Below are 17,472 nucleotides of genomic sequence, written 5' to 3' on the forward strand. Positions count from 1 at the left end.
ATTACCAACACTGGCATTATCTTATACAAAGGTCCTTCACGCAACCTAATCAGCAAACTCGTTGTAGATCTGTACCAAGACCTAATACTGGACAAACTCAACACCAGTCTTCTAGAGAGCCTACACAGGCAACAAAACCTTGCTTCTGACTGATCATTCAGGACAGCTCGCCTGTTCCTTCTTTTCATGAGGGGCTGTCCAGATTTTTGCCTTCCTGACAAAAGATTACTTCTGATCAATGAGTTCTAACTATTATTAAAGAAGGTTGCAGTTTAGAATGGGTTCATGTACCTCCACTACAAACAGCTGTTGATGCAGTTAACAGTGTGTTTCCTGAGCTTCTCACTAAATTAAGTGTTCTGTTAGATAAAGGGGCAATTCAAAGTGTTGACCCCACTTGTTCTGGTCTTTATTCTAGATTGTTTTTAATTAATAAAAAGGATGGTGGTTCGAAACCAATTTTGGATTTGAGGGGCCTTATTTTCTTCCTTCAAGTACAGAAGTTTAAAATGTTGTCTTTGGCAACAGTTTCCCGATTACTTAACCCAGGAGACTGGTTTGCAGTGCTAGACCTCCAAGATGCCTACTTTCATATCTCCGTTCATGTTGAACACAGAAAACATTTATGGATCCTGGCCCAGGGCACACTTTATGAATATACGGTGCTCCCCTTTGGTTTGACTATGGCACCTTGGGTGTTTACTAAATGTATGGCAGTGGTAGTTTCTTACTTGAAAGCAAAGAGCTGTTCAGTCTTTCCATATTTATATGACTGGTTGTTTACTGCCCCATCAAAATTACAGCTCCAGGAACAGGTAGCTTTTGCAGTGCAATTGTGCATAAGGCTAGGCCTGCATGTTAATTGGAAAAAAAACCCAGTGTTTACCCCACACCACTAGGCTTCCTTTAGCAGAGCCACCTTGGACTCTCTTGCAGCTAAGGTTTTCCTGCCAGAACCTAAGGGCCCCCCTTATAAGGGGAATGGCTCTACAATTTCAAGCTAACCGTTTCTAGAAGGCTATTGCTTGTCAAAGACTGTAGGCTTCATGGTCCCTTTTTCCTGACTAAGGATGATGAGACCTTTACAAAATTGGTTTATAAGGGTTTTTAATCCTACTTATCATTCTGGGAATTGTTGTTTCTCTCTTTTTTAAAAAGGAATTTTATTAGTTTATACATAAAAAGAGGGAGAGGGAAAAGAAGGGAAAAGATACAGAAATATATTTAAAAAGTCCAATTTAACATTCTGCATGCAAATCTTCTCATGAAAGCTTCACAGCTATTATAACCATCATTCGTATTGTTCTTCATTTAATCTTAGTTTCTCAGTACTTGTGTCTTAACCAGTCATAAAAGTGCCCTCCATGGTCCCATAAATTCTTCTTCTATTTCTCCTTTTAATATATTTGTCAATCTGTCCATTTCAGAACAATCCATAATCTTCGTTATTAACTCATAAAGCTTTGGGATTTTCAATTTCTTCCATGCCGTTGCAAATAAAATTCTGGCTGTTGTTATAACATGTAAAATAAAGTATCTGTGGTTCTTATCTAAGTCATCTGGTAAACAGTTTAACAGGAATATCTCTGGTTTAAAAGGTATTGTAATATTCAGCACTGATTATAAGAGAGTATGTACTCTGATATTTATGAACCTGTTTACAATTCCACCACACACGATAGTATGATCCAACATGATTGTTACATTTCCAGCATTTGTTACTTAAGTTTTTATACATTTTGGCTAACCTATCTGGGGTTAGATGCCATCTATAGAACATTTTATATAATTTTCTTTAAATGAAATAGATTTAGTCAACTTAATATTCACATTCCATATTTTACTCCATTGTAACAAATCTATGTTGTAACCTACATTTTGTATCCATTTGACTATACATTCTTTAACTATTTCATCCTGCATTTTCAATTGCATCAGCATACCATACATTTTCTTAATAAGTTTCTCTCTTGAAGTACATAATAATTTTTCAAATGCACCTTGTTCATAGAATCCATCTGTCTGTTTGTCTTTACTATATCTAGATTCCACTTGCATTCTAGTCCACCAATCTAAGTTTATTTCCCTTTTCTTTAATTCTTCCTGAGATTTTAAATTATTTCCATCATCTAACAATTTTGCATATCTAATAACTGTTTGTTTTGAAGTCGAAACTGGTTGAGAAAAAGCTTCCACTGGAGACACTCATCTTGGAATTTTAGTATATCTTTTCCCAGATTGTCAATAATGATCTTATCATATGATTTTAAAAATATTTATATGATTTTAAAAATATTTATGTCCAGAAGCTTTCCCATACCATAAAAACATGTGCCATCCCAGTTTTAAGTCATGTACTTCTAGAGCCAGCAGCCTATGATCTTCAAGTAAAATCCATTCTCTCAATCCTTCCAGTCTGGTACTCCAAATCCAGCATTATCTTTCAAATCCTGTAAGGCTTTCAATTTAATTATTGGCTTTTCCCCTTGCCATACAAAGTGTTGTGTCAGTTTATTAAATTCGTCAAAGAAGCTTTGTTTAATATATATCGGCAAGGTCTGGAATAAAAACATCCAACGTGGTAAAATATTTTCAAAATTGCTATTCTATCCATTAGTGATACTTGCAGCTTTGTCCATTTCTCTAGACCTTTTTAAATATCTTGTAACACTTTATTGTAGTTATCATTCATCATTCACATTTTGCTGTAATATTAATACCCAAATATTTGACTTTCTTTTCCAGCTGAAATCCAGTTAACTCTGCTATTTCACATCTCTGTTTCAATGTCATATTTTTCATAATTAGTTTCGCCTTCTGATAGTTTATTTTTATTTCTGCCATTTCCCCATATTCATGAATCCACTTCATCAGTTGTTTTATTGGGTTTTCTAAGATAAATACCAAATCATCAGCAAAGGCTTGTAATTTATATTTATTTCCTCTTATTGACGTCCCTTTAATACAGGAATCTTCCCTAATAGTTCTTGTCAACACTTCCAATGTTAATATAAACAACAGTGGAGATATTGGACAGCCTTGTCTTTTCCCTTTTTCAATCCATATATTATCTGTCAATTAATTATTTACTTACTACTATTTTCGCTTTCTGCTTTGTATATATAGCTTCAATAACCCTTATAAAATTAGTCCCAAACGTCATTATTTTCATCTGTTTAATAATAAATTGCCAGTTGACATTGTCAAATGCTTTTTCAGTGACGAAAAATATCAAAGCCATCTGTTTCTCTGGATGTGCTTCATAATATTCTAATATACTTAAAACTGTTCTCACATTGTTCTTTAGCTGTCTTTTAGGTAAGAAACTTGCTTGGTCCTGATGTATAAAGTCTATTAGAACTTTTTTCAACCTTGCAGCGAAGATAGTTGCAAATATTTTGTAATCACAATTCAGCAAGGAAATAGGTCTGTAGTTTTTTTTTTATCTCTTTAGGATCTGTGTTCTCTTTATGAATCAATGATATAGTTGCTTCAGTCCAAGATTCCAATATTTCTGTTTTTTCCATTACAGAAGAAATTACGTTTTTATATGGTATCAGTAATACATCTTCAAATATTTTATAGTATTCAGCTAGTAGTCCATCTGGTCCAGGTGCTTTATTGATATTTTGTTTAATAGCCTCTGCAATTTCCATCATTGTTATGGGATCATTCAACATTTTTCTGTTTTCTTCCGAAATTGTGGGTAAATTCTGTTCGTTTAAATACTGTTTCTGAGTTTCTTTGGAGATTTCCACTCTTTTATATAATTGTGTGTAAAAATCTTGAATTATTTCCCTTAATCCATTCTTAGAAAATTATTCTTTTCTCTCCTTATCATACAATGAGTGGATCATCCTTTTCTCTTTGTCTTTTCTTAGCTTATAAACCAACCATCTTCCTGGTTTATTGGCATTTTCAAAATAATCCTGTTTAGCAAATTTAATATTTTTTGCCATTTCTTCTGATAAAAGTAGTTTGAGTTGATGTTGTAATATTTTGATTTTCATCTTTAATTTCTCATTCAAAGGATCCAACTTAAATTCCTTCTCTTTATTCTGAATAGCGTCCAATATATCTTGAAGTCAGTGTTCCCTCTAAGCTGAGCTAGTGTGAGCTAGCTCAGAGTTTTTTAGACTCTGGCTCACACATTTTTGTCTTAGCTCAGGAAGGATGGCTCCAGAGCAAACTAATTTATGCAGTAGTCAAATCGCTTACAACTTTAATGCCAGTAGCTCACAAAGTAGAGTTTTTGCTCACAAGGCTCCACGGTTTAGAGGGAGCACTGCTTGAAATGTCTTCATTCTTTCTCTTTTCTTTCTTGTTGCAAAACTAATTGCCAGTTCTCTAAAGAAAGCTTTGCTTGTGTCCCAAATTATCTTCATGGATGTTTCTCCATTCATATTTTGTTGGAAAAAAGTCTTCATTTCTTAGCCATCTCTAAAAATTGTCCATTTTTAAGTAATTGTATATTCAGCCTCCATCTATTTTTGGGGGGGATTATCTTTAGTCTTCAATAATAGTGGGTTGTGGTCTGCAAAGATTTATGGCATAATATCCATATCTTCAATTTCCTGGAAAATATTTGATGTAATCCAACACATATCAATTCTGGACCAAGATTTATGTCTGTCAGAATAAAAAGTATAGTGCAGAATGACCTGCAAGACTGACTACAATCGGGCCTAAACCAGGTGCAGACGGCCTTAATACAAGTTACAGATCAAATGAAAAACTTAAACACAGATTGGAGATGTAAAAGTTAAAATGGCTGATTTTAACAAACAACCAATAGAAAATAAGAAGGAAATAACGTAAGTGGCACAACAAGTCAAGAAGGCTGAAGAGAAAGCTGAAGCAGCATCATTGAGGATGGACAGGTTGGATACACAGCAGAAGATAGCCCTGGGCTCTATGATTCAGTTGGAAATGGATAGAGTGGCTTATGTACTGAGATTTCAGAATGTACCTGAACAAAAAGGAGAAGAGCTAATCAGAGTTATGGCAGAAGGATTGGCAGACTTCATGGAAGTAGAATATTAAGAAATGGAGAGGGAGATTGACTTTTTATATAGAGCTAACTCTGCCTATGCAAGGAAGAATAATCTTCCAAGGGAAGTGCATGTGAAATTTACTAAGAAGATGGTCAGAGATCGTGTGTGGAAAGAAGCACAGAATAATACTCTTAAAATACAAGACAAGGAAATAAAGATTGTAAGAGAAATTCCCTGGAAAATAAGACAAAGAAGAAAAGAATATATATTTCTGACCTCCAAACTGACAGCAAATTCAATTACATTTGATGGCTTTTTCCAGAAGGAATTTTTTTCATATTTGAAGATCAAAGATTTAGACTGGACTCCATCTTCAAGGCAAAAGATTTTTTTGATTGTTACGGAAAACTTTTACAACAGGAAGAAACAAAGAAAGCAAAAACAAAAGTTACTATAACCGAAAAAGGAAGCATCAGCTTACTCAACAGCCTTGGATGAAGAACTTGAGGCCAGCACAGCCAAAAAACCATCCATGGAAGGTAGACCACAAAGAATGGCAATGAGAAATAGAAATGGTAGTAACAAAAATAGATCATAATGGACTCATCAACAACCAAGATATTATCGGTAAATATAAATGGACTAAATTCACCTGAGAAAAGACGAAAGATATTTAAACAGCTTAAGATAGACGTAGATATTGTATGTTTGCAAGAAACACACAGACAAAAAGACAAACATTATTTGATAAATAAGAAGCTTGGTAAGTTATTCACCGCTTCAGACAATGTAAAGAAAAGAAGAATAGCTGTATATATCAAAGAAAAATTAAAACCTATTTCGATATTCTCATCAGAAAACGGAAGACTTCTGCTACTTGAAATAGATATTAGAGACAAGAAAATCTTATTGGTGGTGATATATGCACTGAATGAATCACAGGGCAATTTTTTTAAAATAATGAAGGAAACTGTAACAAAATATGACTACATGGATATTTGTATATTTGGAGATTTTAACTCTGTTTCTGATCAATACCTAGACAGGTGAACCATCAAGATTAAACCTTCCAAGATCTTTCTTAGAATTGGCTGAGGAATACAAACTGATTGATGTCTGGAGAACTAGAAACCCAACTGGGAAAGGAATGGTCGTTTCTCAATTCCTTGTGAAATCCTAAAACAATTAGAATGGTGGACTGTGCCCTCAGATTTGCTAATAGGGGTACCATTCATGGTTATATCTCCTCAGCTTACTATTACCACTGATGTGCCCCTTTCAGGTTGAAGTGCACACTGTGAAAGGAAGTTTGTTAGTGGTCTTTGGTCTGTTGCTGAACGGATCCTTCATATCATTCTGCTAGAGCTCAGAGCAATTCGTTATTCCCTTAACTTTTTTGCAGTACTACTTCACAAGAAGACAGTCCTGATTAAAACAACAATATGATGGCATTGTTCTACATCAACAAATGGGGGCACCACTTTGCTCCCTCTGTGTCAGGAGTCTATTTGCATCTGGGACTGGGCTATAAAAAAATCAAATTGCCATCCATATTGCAGGGATACAAAATACTATGGCAGACCAGCTGAGCAGACTGGAGCAACGCAATCACGAATGCTCCATTTGAAATGCCCACATTTACCCCATCTTTACACAATGGGGGTTCCCTGAGATAGACCTCTTTGCAACAAGAACCAACACAAATGCCTCTTGATTCTGTTCTCTGGCAGGCACAGCACTGTTGTCAATCGGAGATGCGTTTCAATTCAAATGGAGTCCAGGCCTGTTCTATGCTTTTCTTCCATTGCCCCGATAGAAAGAGTACTTGTGAAGCTGATAGCCAAGAACTCGCATTGCATACTATTCACCTCATTTTGGCCTAGACAAAGCTGGTTTCAGGTACTCCTCTAAAGGTCAAAGAACATGTTCATTCACTTCCCTCAGACAGAAGACCTTCTAGAGATAGAGCATGGCAGTTCCTGAGGTTCAGGGAGCCTTCATTTGACAGTGTGGTTGTTGACACTACATGTTTGAATTTTGTTGAGGCACTGCATAATATTCGAACTCATTCCAGGAAGCCTTCTACTGGAGTGGGGCAGGTCAGCACACTCAGATCACCCATTTGTGAAGCTTCGTGACTCTAGGGTAGTACTTAGACCTAGTCTACATTTCCTGCCAAAGGGGATTTCCAAATTTCACCTTAACCAGGACATCTCCTTACTGGTGCTTTTTCCAAACCCATCTTCTGAGACAGAAAGGAAGCTCCACACCTTGGATGTCAAATGTGCTTTACGAACAAGACAAAGGAATTCCAGAGGTCTCCCCAATTGTTTGGTTGTTTTACTGGACCCTTGAAAGGATGACCTGCATCCTCCCAGACTGTCTCTAAATGGCTTACGGGCAAGCAGGTGTACCACGTCTGTTGCACATACATGTTCATTCCACAAGATCTCAAATGGCTTTGGCTGCATTTCAAAGAGGTGTACCCAAGTGAGGTGTACAAAGCTGCTACATGGTCATCTGAGGACACCTTTGTCAGACATTATTCTGTAGGTGTTAATGCAAGATGGGAGACGTCAGCGGGGACAGCAGTTTTACTCTTTTTCAATTGTATGCTCACTCCCATCACTGTACACATAGTTTTGTAGACTTCCATGTGGGACTGCACAGTACAATGATGAAACCATGGTTACACTTACCTGCAACTGTTCCAAATTGTTACTGTGCAGGCACACATCCCTCCCTCCTGCCCCTCTGTGACTATTGTTGTATAAGTACAGTTACCATATTTGTGGCTCATAGCAGCAGTTTAGGAGAACTGAGGGAGTGTGTGAAGCCCCTCCTCAGAGCACATGACCATTTAGGCAGGACACAGCTCTGCTGGCTCTGATTGGGAGGGGATCCTCCTGCTCTGTTGCTATGCTAGCTACAAAAAAATCTTCCCGTGGCTGGCCTGTATAGTACCCATTTGTGCCTGCACAGTAACAACTGGATGAACAACAGTTACAGGTAAGTGTAGCCATGTTTTACCCACGTCCTGGCCTGGATTCCTTCCTCCACTGACACAGAACAGAATGTTGGAACTTGCATGGTTACTTTTGTTAATGAATGGAGCCCTGCTTTGCTCAGAATTTTTCTGCTAAGACTGCTGCCTACAGATCATAATAAGTTAAGCACATGACATAAGGACTTGTGTTTTCTCTTATTAAATTTTCTTCTCCTGTGGACCTTGTTTTTTTACATAAGGATTCTATCACATGTCTCCATTTCAAGCAGTGTCAACTGCCATGTTAACTGGCCACTATCTGCAAAAATCAGTGTCTCAGCGAGTATACATTTGTGGAGCTCTGGAGAACCACTACATCCCGTTTTACCATCTTTACTCAGCTCCCAGGTCCAAGCTCCTTGCAGCCATTTTAGTCAGGCGAGCTTTGTACCTGGTGGTAGATAAAATAATCTTTCTTTCTGATGAAAACCTGCATGTTACCTATATGTCATTGAATGCACTGGTTGTTAAGAAAATCTACAGAAATTTTTTTGCTTGACATTTAATGCACTGCAATTTGTTATATTTTAACCCTGGAAGTTTTAACATCACTCTCAATTTTCTTGTTCTACTGTTTTTATTTATCACCCTTTGGGCAGTCATTTTTGTTATAGTGCAGTGGCCTTTGACCATATACATTTTCCTGCTTACCTACCTAAATATGTTTCCAAACTGGGAAGATTCATCCCTGCCACTGGCTAGGAAGTAAGACATAGCTGATTTGCATAGTCCAGTTTATGGAGCAAGCGGGAGGAACCCAGGCTGGCTTACTCCTCTTATCCACTGACAAGCAGCATTCATAGTAAATTCCAGTGTTTCAGTTCCCTATTCTTTACAGCAGGTCTCAACAGCATAGTTCCCCTTCCCTTGTCCCACCTGAAACAGCCCAAATGGCATCAGCTTAATTTATTCCACTTTGGGGCAGATTACAAATCAGGCTTGTTCCATTCTTAATTAAGTAGGGCCATGCCTGTTTGCTTTTCAATTGGTACCATTTGAAGGTGGATACTGCCTGGATGAGAGCACTGGCTTTCCTGATGGTGAAAGCCTTGCTGTCCTGAGCTGTGGGGAAGGTAAGGAGTATCAGACTGACAACTGCACAGAAGCATTCTGTCATCATGGTACCAAGCTGTCTGCCGTGGGCCTGGTTGCTTTGCAGATTAGGCAGGGAAGCATTATCACTGTACTTCCAAGACATTTCCTTTTGCTTTGTTGCTATTCAGCAAATGTCTGCACAGCTTGGTCTGCCTTTCACTTCCGTCGGGCATAACAGAAGCAGATACATACGTGCTGGAGGAGGCATGGGGCTACTTTGAAGATGCTCTGAGGATTCTGGGCAATACAGTAAGTTGGGACAGAAAGTCTGAATGTGGAATGTTATTGAAGTCCTCTTACCTTGAACAGCATGCTTCTATCCCAGGCAGCTGGGATTCCCTAGCTATTGGGTTTTCCTACAGCCTTGAACATGACCACCAACAGCCTACTACATTTAAGCCTTCACAATATACTTTTTCAGTGCTGTATGTTCCTATAGGTGTAGGGTGATGATGCTTATTGTCTGTTGGAGATGGCAGCATGAGTTGTACAATGTCTGAGTGCAGCCCATTTCAGGATGGTTACTTTGGGCAAGCAGAATTCCCTCCCTCAGTCCTGGCCTATTAGCATGTCTACCACTTCAGAAGGTTAAGCTCTTTTCAGAGTTCCCTAGAGGCCTAGAACATCCCATTTGGCAATTGCAGGCTGCCTTTGTAAACAGATCACAAGATTACAGTTAGAAATTTTCTTCTCTATGGTTCCAGTAGTAATTGAGCAATCTTTCAGGCAGGTTTTGTCTGAAGGACCTGACCACTGTTGTATCTCCTGATTATTGGCAGGTGTTACAGGCCTCCTACCCACAGGTAGAGATCATCTGGCTCATGACTAGAGCTTGGAACACAGGAATATACCAGTACAGCACTGGCAGATACAAAGAAGCAGAGCAGTGGTGTGGCCTAGGAATGCGCTTCCTGGGGCATCTGGGAACCCTGAAGAGCAGCTATGAGAGCCAGGTGCAGCACAATTAATGTAAAAATGTTTTAAGGATGTTTCAGCACACTGAACTGAGCGGCCTGTAATCCAGGGGCAAACACAGTGCAACATGCACTGAGGCATTGGCAGCAGTTAAGTCTCTGAAAGCAAGCATATGTCTGAACAAATTGGTTTGCTTGCATTCGACAGGTAATCAGTGAAGAAGAAAGGGGACCACACCAAGGCAAAATGAAGGTGAAGAGACAAATAGTGCAGAGATAATTTTACAACCTCTACGCGTTTCGTGTGCTGCTTCGTCAGGGGGGCTCTACCAAAATAATACAAAATATATTTAATACATCATTTCAAATGAAATGATGTACTAACTTTTTATATTTTGTATTATTGTACAATTAAAGATTGTTCTGCACTATTTGTCTCTACACCTTCATTTTGCTTTAGACAGGGACACACTTTTGTGTGTATGGAGTACCCATCCATGTCAGTCAAGTGGTCTATAAGGGAGGGGAGATTTAAAAGCAGGACTAGAATATAGGAAGGTCTTGGGAAAGGGATTCTAGGCTATCACACAATCAGGAGCTGATTACCTGCAGAAATTCTACAAGGCCTGTTAGCTGTGACTATTTAGAACATGTGCATGACTGGGGCTGGGGCCACTGGGTTTGCCTGAATTCTGAAACACATAATTGTTGTTGTTGTTCAGTCGCAGAGTCGAGTCCGACTCTTCACATGATTACTACATGTAAATTTGCCCTTTCTGCTTAGAAATGGTGTTCCGCATTGCTGGGATTTAGTATGAGACAAAATTCAAAGGAACGGGGTTAGTTGCATTATTTTTTGCCTAGTTATTCCAGATAGCAGCAGGAGATAAAACATGGTATGGGGCAGCTTCTTTTCAGGGCTCCAGAAAGCACGACACTGATTTTTCAAATGACTCTCAGTAACTTCTGCTTACAGATGACTGGCCTTTACAGTGAGGTACTGGACAAGCTAGACAACACAAAGAGATTCCTTCCAAAGGAGGAGTAAAACCAGCAGCTTCTCCATCTTACTAAGTCACGAGTTCTACAGGCATCAGCACAGGAGAAGAGGGGGAAAAGGCAGTACACAAGCACTACCCCCACGTTGGACACTGCAGGCAGCATGGAATGCAAAGCTGGTGTTGCTCCTGAGAAAGGAGGTATTGTACCATGGAAGAAAATACAAACCCACACTTTGACTGAGAGCAGACTTGTTTTGCAGAATGCTGCTTTGGAGAAATTGTAATGTGAGCACTAAAACAATCCAGGCCAGCGTTGCAGCCTCTGGGCACCACACTTTTCTCGCCATATAAATATTTATTGGCTTGTTTAACTTTGTCCACTTCTGTACAACAAGAATGCAATTTCTCAAACATGCATATTCAGAGTTAACTGCTCAAAGAGCCAGTGACTCCGGAGAAGAGTAATAAGTATTCAAGGTGTTTTCACTCACATCACATGTTGCCTTGGTAACTACAGGGTCATCTTGCTAATGCAGCAGCTATCAGTGTGCTCTTTAAATGGGTGCCATCTGCCCTAAAAGAATCTTGTCATAAGTGCTTCTGCCTTCAGCAGTTGGCTTTGGGTGCACACCCTCTCTAGATCATAAGATTCTAACATTTGTTGCAAGCACTTAATCAGCTGGTAAACTACCTGTAGTGAGTTTTACCATTCCTGGACAGGCTATTACTCGCAACCAGTTTATGCAATTATGCAAAGACCATGTGGTAAATAGCTGCATTTGACACAACTGCAGCCACCTAATTCAGCAAAACCAAGCATTACCACAATATTTAATATGTCAGTCCAACAGTACAATTGTGCTATCCAGAAACACAGATGTTTCAGAGGCTGCCTACCATGAATGCGTACTCCAAATAGGCTTTAGAGTGAGAATAAACAGCATCTCCTAAAAGAAGGAAATGATTACAAAAGTTTCCTGCTCTTAAACTCAGATGTCCTGTATTCTTGAGCCTAATTTTTAATTATCACTGCCCCCCTCCCCCGTTAGACGTATACTAGCCACCTGTTTCTCCTTGTAACCCAGCCACAGCTTCACCTAACAAGAAACCTCTGCAGTCAAGAATTCATTGCAACATTCTGTTTATTAAAAATATATGTCTCCTTGGAAGAAACACTGGTAAACCAACTAGTGTCATGGTTGATACTTTCAGCTATGCCATGGAGTACATAGGCTTTCCCTCCATGTGCCTAGAAGACAAGGTGACAGGCTATTAGAAAAGAAAGGGGTTGAAACCTGGAGACTGGCCACCTCAGAAGCTGCTTCTATTGCGCACAGGCCAACGGCAGAACCAGCTGAGCAGAGGGAATAGGTGGCAGCCCCTCATCCAAATTCCCTCCACCAGAGGCACATACATGACAGCAGCTTCCTTGTCTTTATCCTTTGTAGTCCTGTTGGCAGGCAGCAACTCCAGTCCTACCAATATTCCACTTGAAGCTTTTTGGAACACCAACTGATGTGGAAACAGCTTCTCGCTTACCAGAATGAATCTCCGCAAGATGACAGTTTTCACTCATTATTTAACAATGAGGGCCCGTGCACAAATCACACTGAATGAATGACGCAGCTACCTACCAGCTACGGGGCAGGCAGCATCACCTGCTACAATTTGGGGACTGGTCCTACTGACTGGATTAGGACCAGGAACACTTGGGTCTTCTCCCACAGCAGCCATTGTGCTCATTCCATGGAAACCAGGTGTACAGTTGCCTGCTTCAAGCTTGGGAAAGGGGGGTTAGACTAAGAAAGCAAACTTTCCCCTTTGGCTAATAGGGGGTCGTACCAAACTAGGAATGCCTGAAACCCCAAAACTGTCTTTGATCCAAATGATTTGAGGCAGTATATCAAATAAGACTTGGAACTCCACAGTTTACATACTGATAGACATCACTCAGATGAGCACATATCAAGGCTTCCCAGAAGCAGCTGTCTCAGTCCATGGAAGACTAACAGTCTGTGCCTCACACCAGAGTGCCTTCCAAACTCCACCTTCCTTTCCTGTCTTGAAAAACTGCAAGCAGAGGTTGGAGAGGGGAGACAATCAATGCTCTGGGCATTTTGAACAAGAGCAAAACAGGAAGATCAGCCCAATATGCTTGTTGGAAAGGACATCAAGTGACACAATCAGAATTTGCCACATGATTCTGCCCCCGCCCCCCCAAGTCTGTTCTCACTTCCATCATGTGGTTGGGATACTGTGTCCTTCTAAGACACCACTTCTCCTCCCATTGTCTGCTACTTCTTCCAGCTTCTAACTGCATGGAACTCAGTGTTCTTCCACCAGACAGAACAAGTCAGCAGGATGGAGTTTAGTCTTTCTACAGGGAAATGACCCCACTGCAACAAAGAACAGCCGGTGCACTCATTCCACATGTCCGTAGGTTGAATCTGGAGTCTATTTACAATGGAACAATCTTAAAAAATAAGTTAAAAAACTGGATTTTATACCCGTTCGGATCATTATTAAAATCAAAAGCCTGGAATAATGAAAAAGCCAACACACCAACACAAACTTGATTTTGGTTTAACACCAGCTTAAAAAAAACAAAAAGCCTCTCATGCAAACACATCAGGTGACATAAAACAATGTGCAATCAATATGTAGCATAATCCATTTGCTTTCTCATAATCAGATCAGCTGCTGTGTTCACCTGGGGCTCTAGGCCTCTGCTTGCTCCAGTCACAGCACCAGTCCTCTGTTCTTCCCAAATGCGGCCTTCTCCACAGCCTTGGCTTTGGAAAGCATGGAATACACACCTGGTACCGTTAAAGTTTGCTCCTTCCCCCCATGGTTTCCATGCCCAATGGCTGAGACACAGCAGCAGTACAGTTCTTGCATTAACACAGTACCACTTAAACACCCCCTCACATTTGAGTCCAAATATAATATATATATATATATGTGTGTGTGTATATATATATATTATAACTACATATACAGATAAATATATGCATTCTGTTGCCTCTCCTTCGGTCACAGTGCTGGGTGATCACGATGCTCTTCAGAAAGCTGCCCCCATATGCCACATTCCTCAGTATGTCTAACGGGCAGTCACTGTCCAAGTCAGTTGCTTTGGCAGCTCTTTAGGCTACTCCTCAGCTGCCACCTCCCATCTTGCTTCTTGATTTTACTGATCATAATTTAAAAGGAAAAAAAACACACAACTCTCAAATAGGGTCTGTTTCCGTTTCTAAGGAAACAGCAGGAAGGTCCATGCAGGAATGGCAGGGACAGTCACTTGATGAATGAGATTGGTCCATCCCAAGAAAAAAAACAGGACTAGAAAACTGAATTCTCAACAATCTAAAAAAGGGAGAGGAACAGTATTCACACTCCCCTGCTTGGGGGCAGAGGGCTTGGGGGAGGGGTCTCTGATCTTCTCAGAAGGAAGTGGACTGGAGGGGTGGAACTTCACAGTTTCTCAGGGGATGGGACCCAAATATAATGCCCAGATTGGTCCTCTATTATCTGTTTGATTTTGCTGTAAATCTCCTCCAGAGAGTCTCCTTGTACAATGGCTGAAAGAAGCAAAATAATAATAAAAATAATAATTCTGTCCTAGGTTGGAACAGAGAGCAAACTACACACTCAGTTCTAGGCAGCAAACAGTTAGCCCCTGCCCTCCCCAACTAAAATACCAATTTCATTGTGACACCAAGTAATAAGGCACTTCAAATTAAGTATAGCTTTCTTGCACCTTGGCCTTAAGATGGTACACAAATGTGAGCTTTCTTTATCACCATTTGCTCAGCTTTCGAGACCGTTCAGACAGACAGCCTATTTTAGAATCCAAATGAATTCAGCCTTGTGTTACTTTTCCACCCCAGGGAAGCCTCCTTATCATCCCATGTTTCTCCCCACTTTGAAATGTAGGATGTTCAACTCCTCAGGCCTCTTTAGCCACCACTAGCTCCTTCCACAGTGAGCACCTCAGCCTCTGGCCAAACTCTTCAGAGCTTGTGCACAGGTAATTCTGCCTCACTCATCCCATAATTTAACATTCTACATGCACATGGTAGCACGAGAGTCAGCCTTCCCCACCCTTTCAAGGCATCCTTAGTCCTTCAGCATCACCAAATCCTTGCACATTTCCTCCTTTTTAAGCCCTCTCTTCAGCAAGAGAGTCTCCTTTAACCCCTTTCAAACCCCACAGTAAGGTGCAGGCAAGCGAAAGTCACTAATACCGGTCACTTCTCACCTGTAAAATACTCTCCGAACTCCTGTTCCAATTTCATGGCTTTGTCAAAGACCTTGTTGGCTTGCTCATACGTCTGCCTCCGGTTCATCTCCCTGCCAGCAGAGAAAAACCTCAGTACAAATATACCCTATCTGACACAGGCCCAAGCACATTTGAGGATACAATCTATGAGGTGAAACTGGAGGACACCTATAGCTTCATGAGCAACTCCCGTGCAGGCAGCTCAGTAACAATGGCACAAGAAGCCTGTGCTCTGCACTCATCCCCCTCTACTCAAATCCCAAAACAGAAGAAGAAATTGGATTTATAGCCCACCCTTCACTTGGAGTCTCAGAGCAGCTTACAATCTCCTTTCCCTTTCCTTCCCCACAACAGACACCTTGTGAAGTACGTGGGGCTGAGAGAGCTCTATCAACGACTGCTCTTGAAAACAGCTCTGAGAGAACTTGTGACTGACCCAAGGTCACACCAGCAGCTGCATGTGGAGGACTGGGGAATCAAACCCAGTTCTCCCAAATTAGAGTCCGCACTGTTAACCACTACATCAAATTGGAGCTCAGAACCAAGGAATGCGCCACCAGTTCACGTTCTGACTTGCTTAACAACAGTTGTCCAACAGCCACATCACCAACACCAGCTGACGTGATCAGGCTGTTTGGAGATGGGGATCTTGACTTCCTCCAACCTCCCAGCAGAGTATCTCATGAACACTAGCCTACTAGAAAGCTGTGCTTTCTAGAGCATACCACAAAATGAGACACTAATCTATAATAGATTTCCTGCTGTCATGCAACAGCCCCCATCCCTGAAAATGGAGACGACAGCCCAGAATGCAGGCACTCCCCTTTTCATAACTCCCCAAGGTAATCTGTTCTTATTTCCTTGACTCCACCCCTTTCACCCAGGCAGCAGTTTCCAGGGTAACCAGATTTGTGGCCTCTGGGTTACTCACATAAGCGCTTCAATGGATTTTGGCTTGATGAAAATGGCAATTGAGTACAGTTGTGCTTGCTGCAACCGCTTAATAGCATTGCCGGACACATCAAGAATGCAGTGTTTCCCCTAGGGTGAAATAAGATACCTTTTATCAGTGAACCCTTGCATAGTACTTGCAACATATAGAATACTTTATTATTTATATCCCCAACAATCCCAGGAGCAACATCACAACGATTTCCATTCTGCAAGAGAGAACAGTGTCAGACTCCCCCCTCACATCGATAGTACGCAAAGATATAACACAAGCCTTTTAAGATCAAAGACCAGAACATATCTGCCCAAACCTCCTAAAGCTGAAGAACTCTCTCATATGCCTGAAGCTGCTTGACTATTTCTAAACCATGGAGCAGAAGCTTCAGAGCCTTTGACAGTGTCCCAAGTATCAATTATGGCATGTAGCACCTAACCAACTGGTGTGCCAGTAGTGTCCCTTCCTGGAAAAGCAGGATCTGGCCATGGTTGGTCAAGAACTAATCACATCCAGGCAAACTGGATTACTGCAATGTACTCTACAGACTACCCAGAAACGTTAACAGTTCAGAATGCAGCAGCTAGACTGCTGGTTGGTAGTTTTCAGAAGCACCTATCTCACTGCTTCTGAAAGAGCTCATGGGTTGCTAGTTTAAGAATGCAATTCAGTCTTAGTTCTCACCTTTAAAGCCAACATCAAATAGTCTGGGACCAGTGTTCCCTCTAAGCTGAGTTATTGTGAGCTAGCTCACAGGTTTTTAGCCTCCGGCTCACACATTTCTGTCTTAGCTCAGGAAGGATGGCTCCAGAGCAAACTAATATATGCAGCAGCCAAATCGCTTGCTCACAACTTTAATGCCAGTAGCTCACAAACTAGAATTTTTGCTCACAAGACTCCACAGCTTAGAGGGAACATTGTCTGGGACATGTATATTTTAAGGACTGCCTGCTTCTATATGATCTGGAGTGGTAGTTAAGATCCCTACCTTCAAAACCAAGGTAAATGGCTACCAAAAACAGGGCCCTTTCTGTGAAGCTGTCTCAGTGGTAGAATCCGCCCGCCCCCGGATCTATTTGTTCTGCTGAGTTTTTATGTGCCATGGAAAGATTTTTATTTTTCTAGGCTTTTAATGGTTTAATTATAGTTTCTGCTGCCTAATTTGTTTTTAAATCTCACTGCCACAAATTTTTGTTT

The 17,472-nt window shown here is 40.6% G+C and overlaps 2 protein-coding genes across 5 annotated transcripts in view; one reads left to right on the forward strand and one right to left on the reverse strand.

Annotated features, from left to right (window-relative positions):
- Nucleotides 1-11,097, forward strand: part of TEX11 (testis expressed 11) — an 86,669-nt gene extending 75,572 nt beyond the window's left edge. The window contains exons 26-28 of the mRNA XM_015408925.1: nt 9,264-9,384; nt 9,915-10,088; nt 11,026-11,097. Of these exons, the coding sequence (XP_015264411.1) occupies nt 9,264-9,384; nt 9,915-10,088; nt 11,026-11,097 (367 nt within the window). The remainder of the gene's footprint in view (nt 1-9,263; nt 9,385-9,914; nt 10,089-11,025) is intronic.
- Nucleotides 11,098-12,253: 1,156 nt separating this feature from the next.
- The window catches only part of DLG3 (discs, large homolog 3 (Drosophila)), a 59,827-nt gene continuing 54,608 nt past the window's right edge, over nt 12,254-17,472 (reverse strand). For all 4 annotated transcript variants that reach the window (XM_015409022.1, XM_015409021.1, XM_015409024.1 and 1 more), the window contains 3 exons: nt 16,261-16,370; nt 15,309-15,400; nt 12,254-14,628 (listed from right to left, as the gene is read on the reverse strand). In XM_015409022.1, coding sequence (XP_015264508.1) covers nt 14,522-14,628; nt 15,309-15,400; nt 16,261-16,370 — 309 coding nt within the window. In that variant the 3' untranslated portion in view covers nt 12,254-14,521. The remainder of the gene's footprint in view (nt 14,629-15,308; nt 15,401-16,260; nt 16,371-17,472) is intronic.

Source organism: Gekko japonicus, unplaced genomic scaffold (genome assembly GCF_001447785.1).
Source record: "Gekko japonicus isolate JY-2015 unplaced genomic scaffold, Gekko_japonicus_V1.1 scaffold19, whole genome shotgun sequence".
NCBI lineage: Eukaryota > Metazoa > Chordata > Lepidosauria > Squamata > Gekkonidae > Gekko > Gekko japonicus.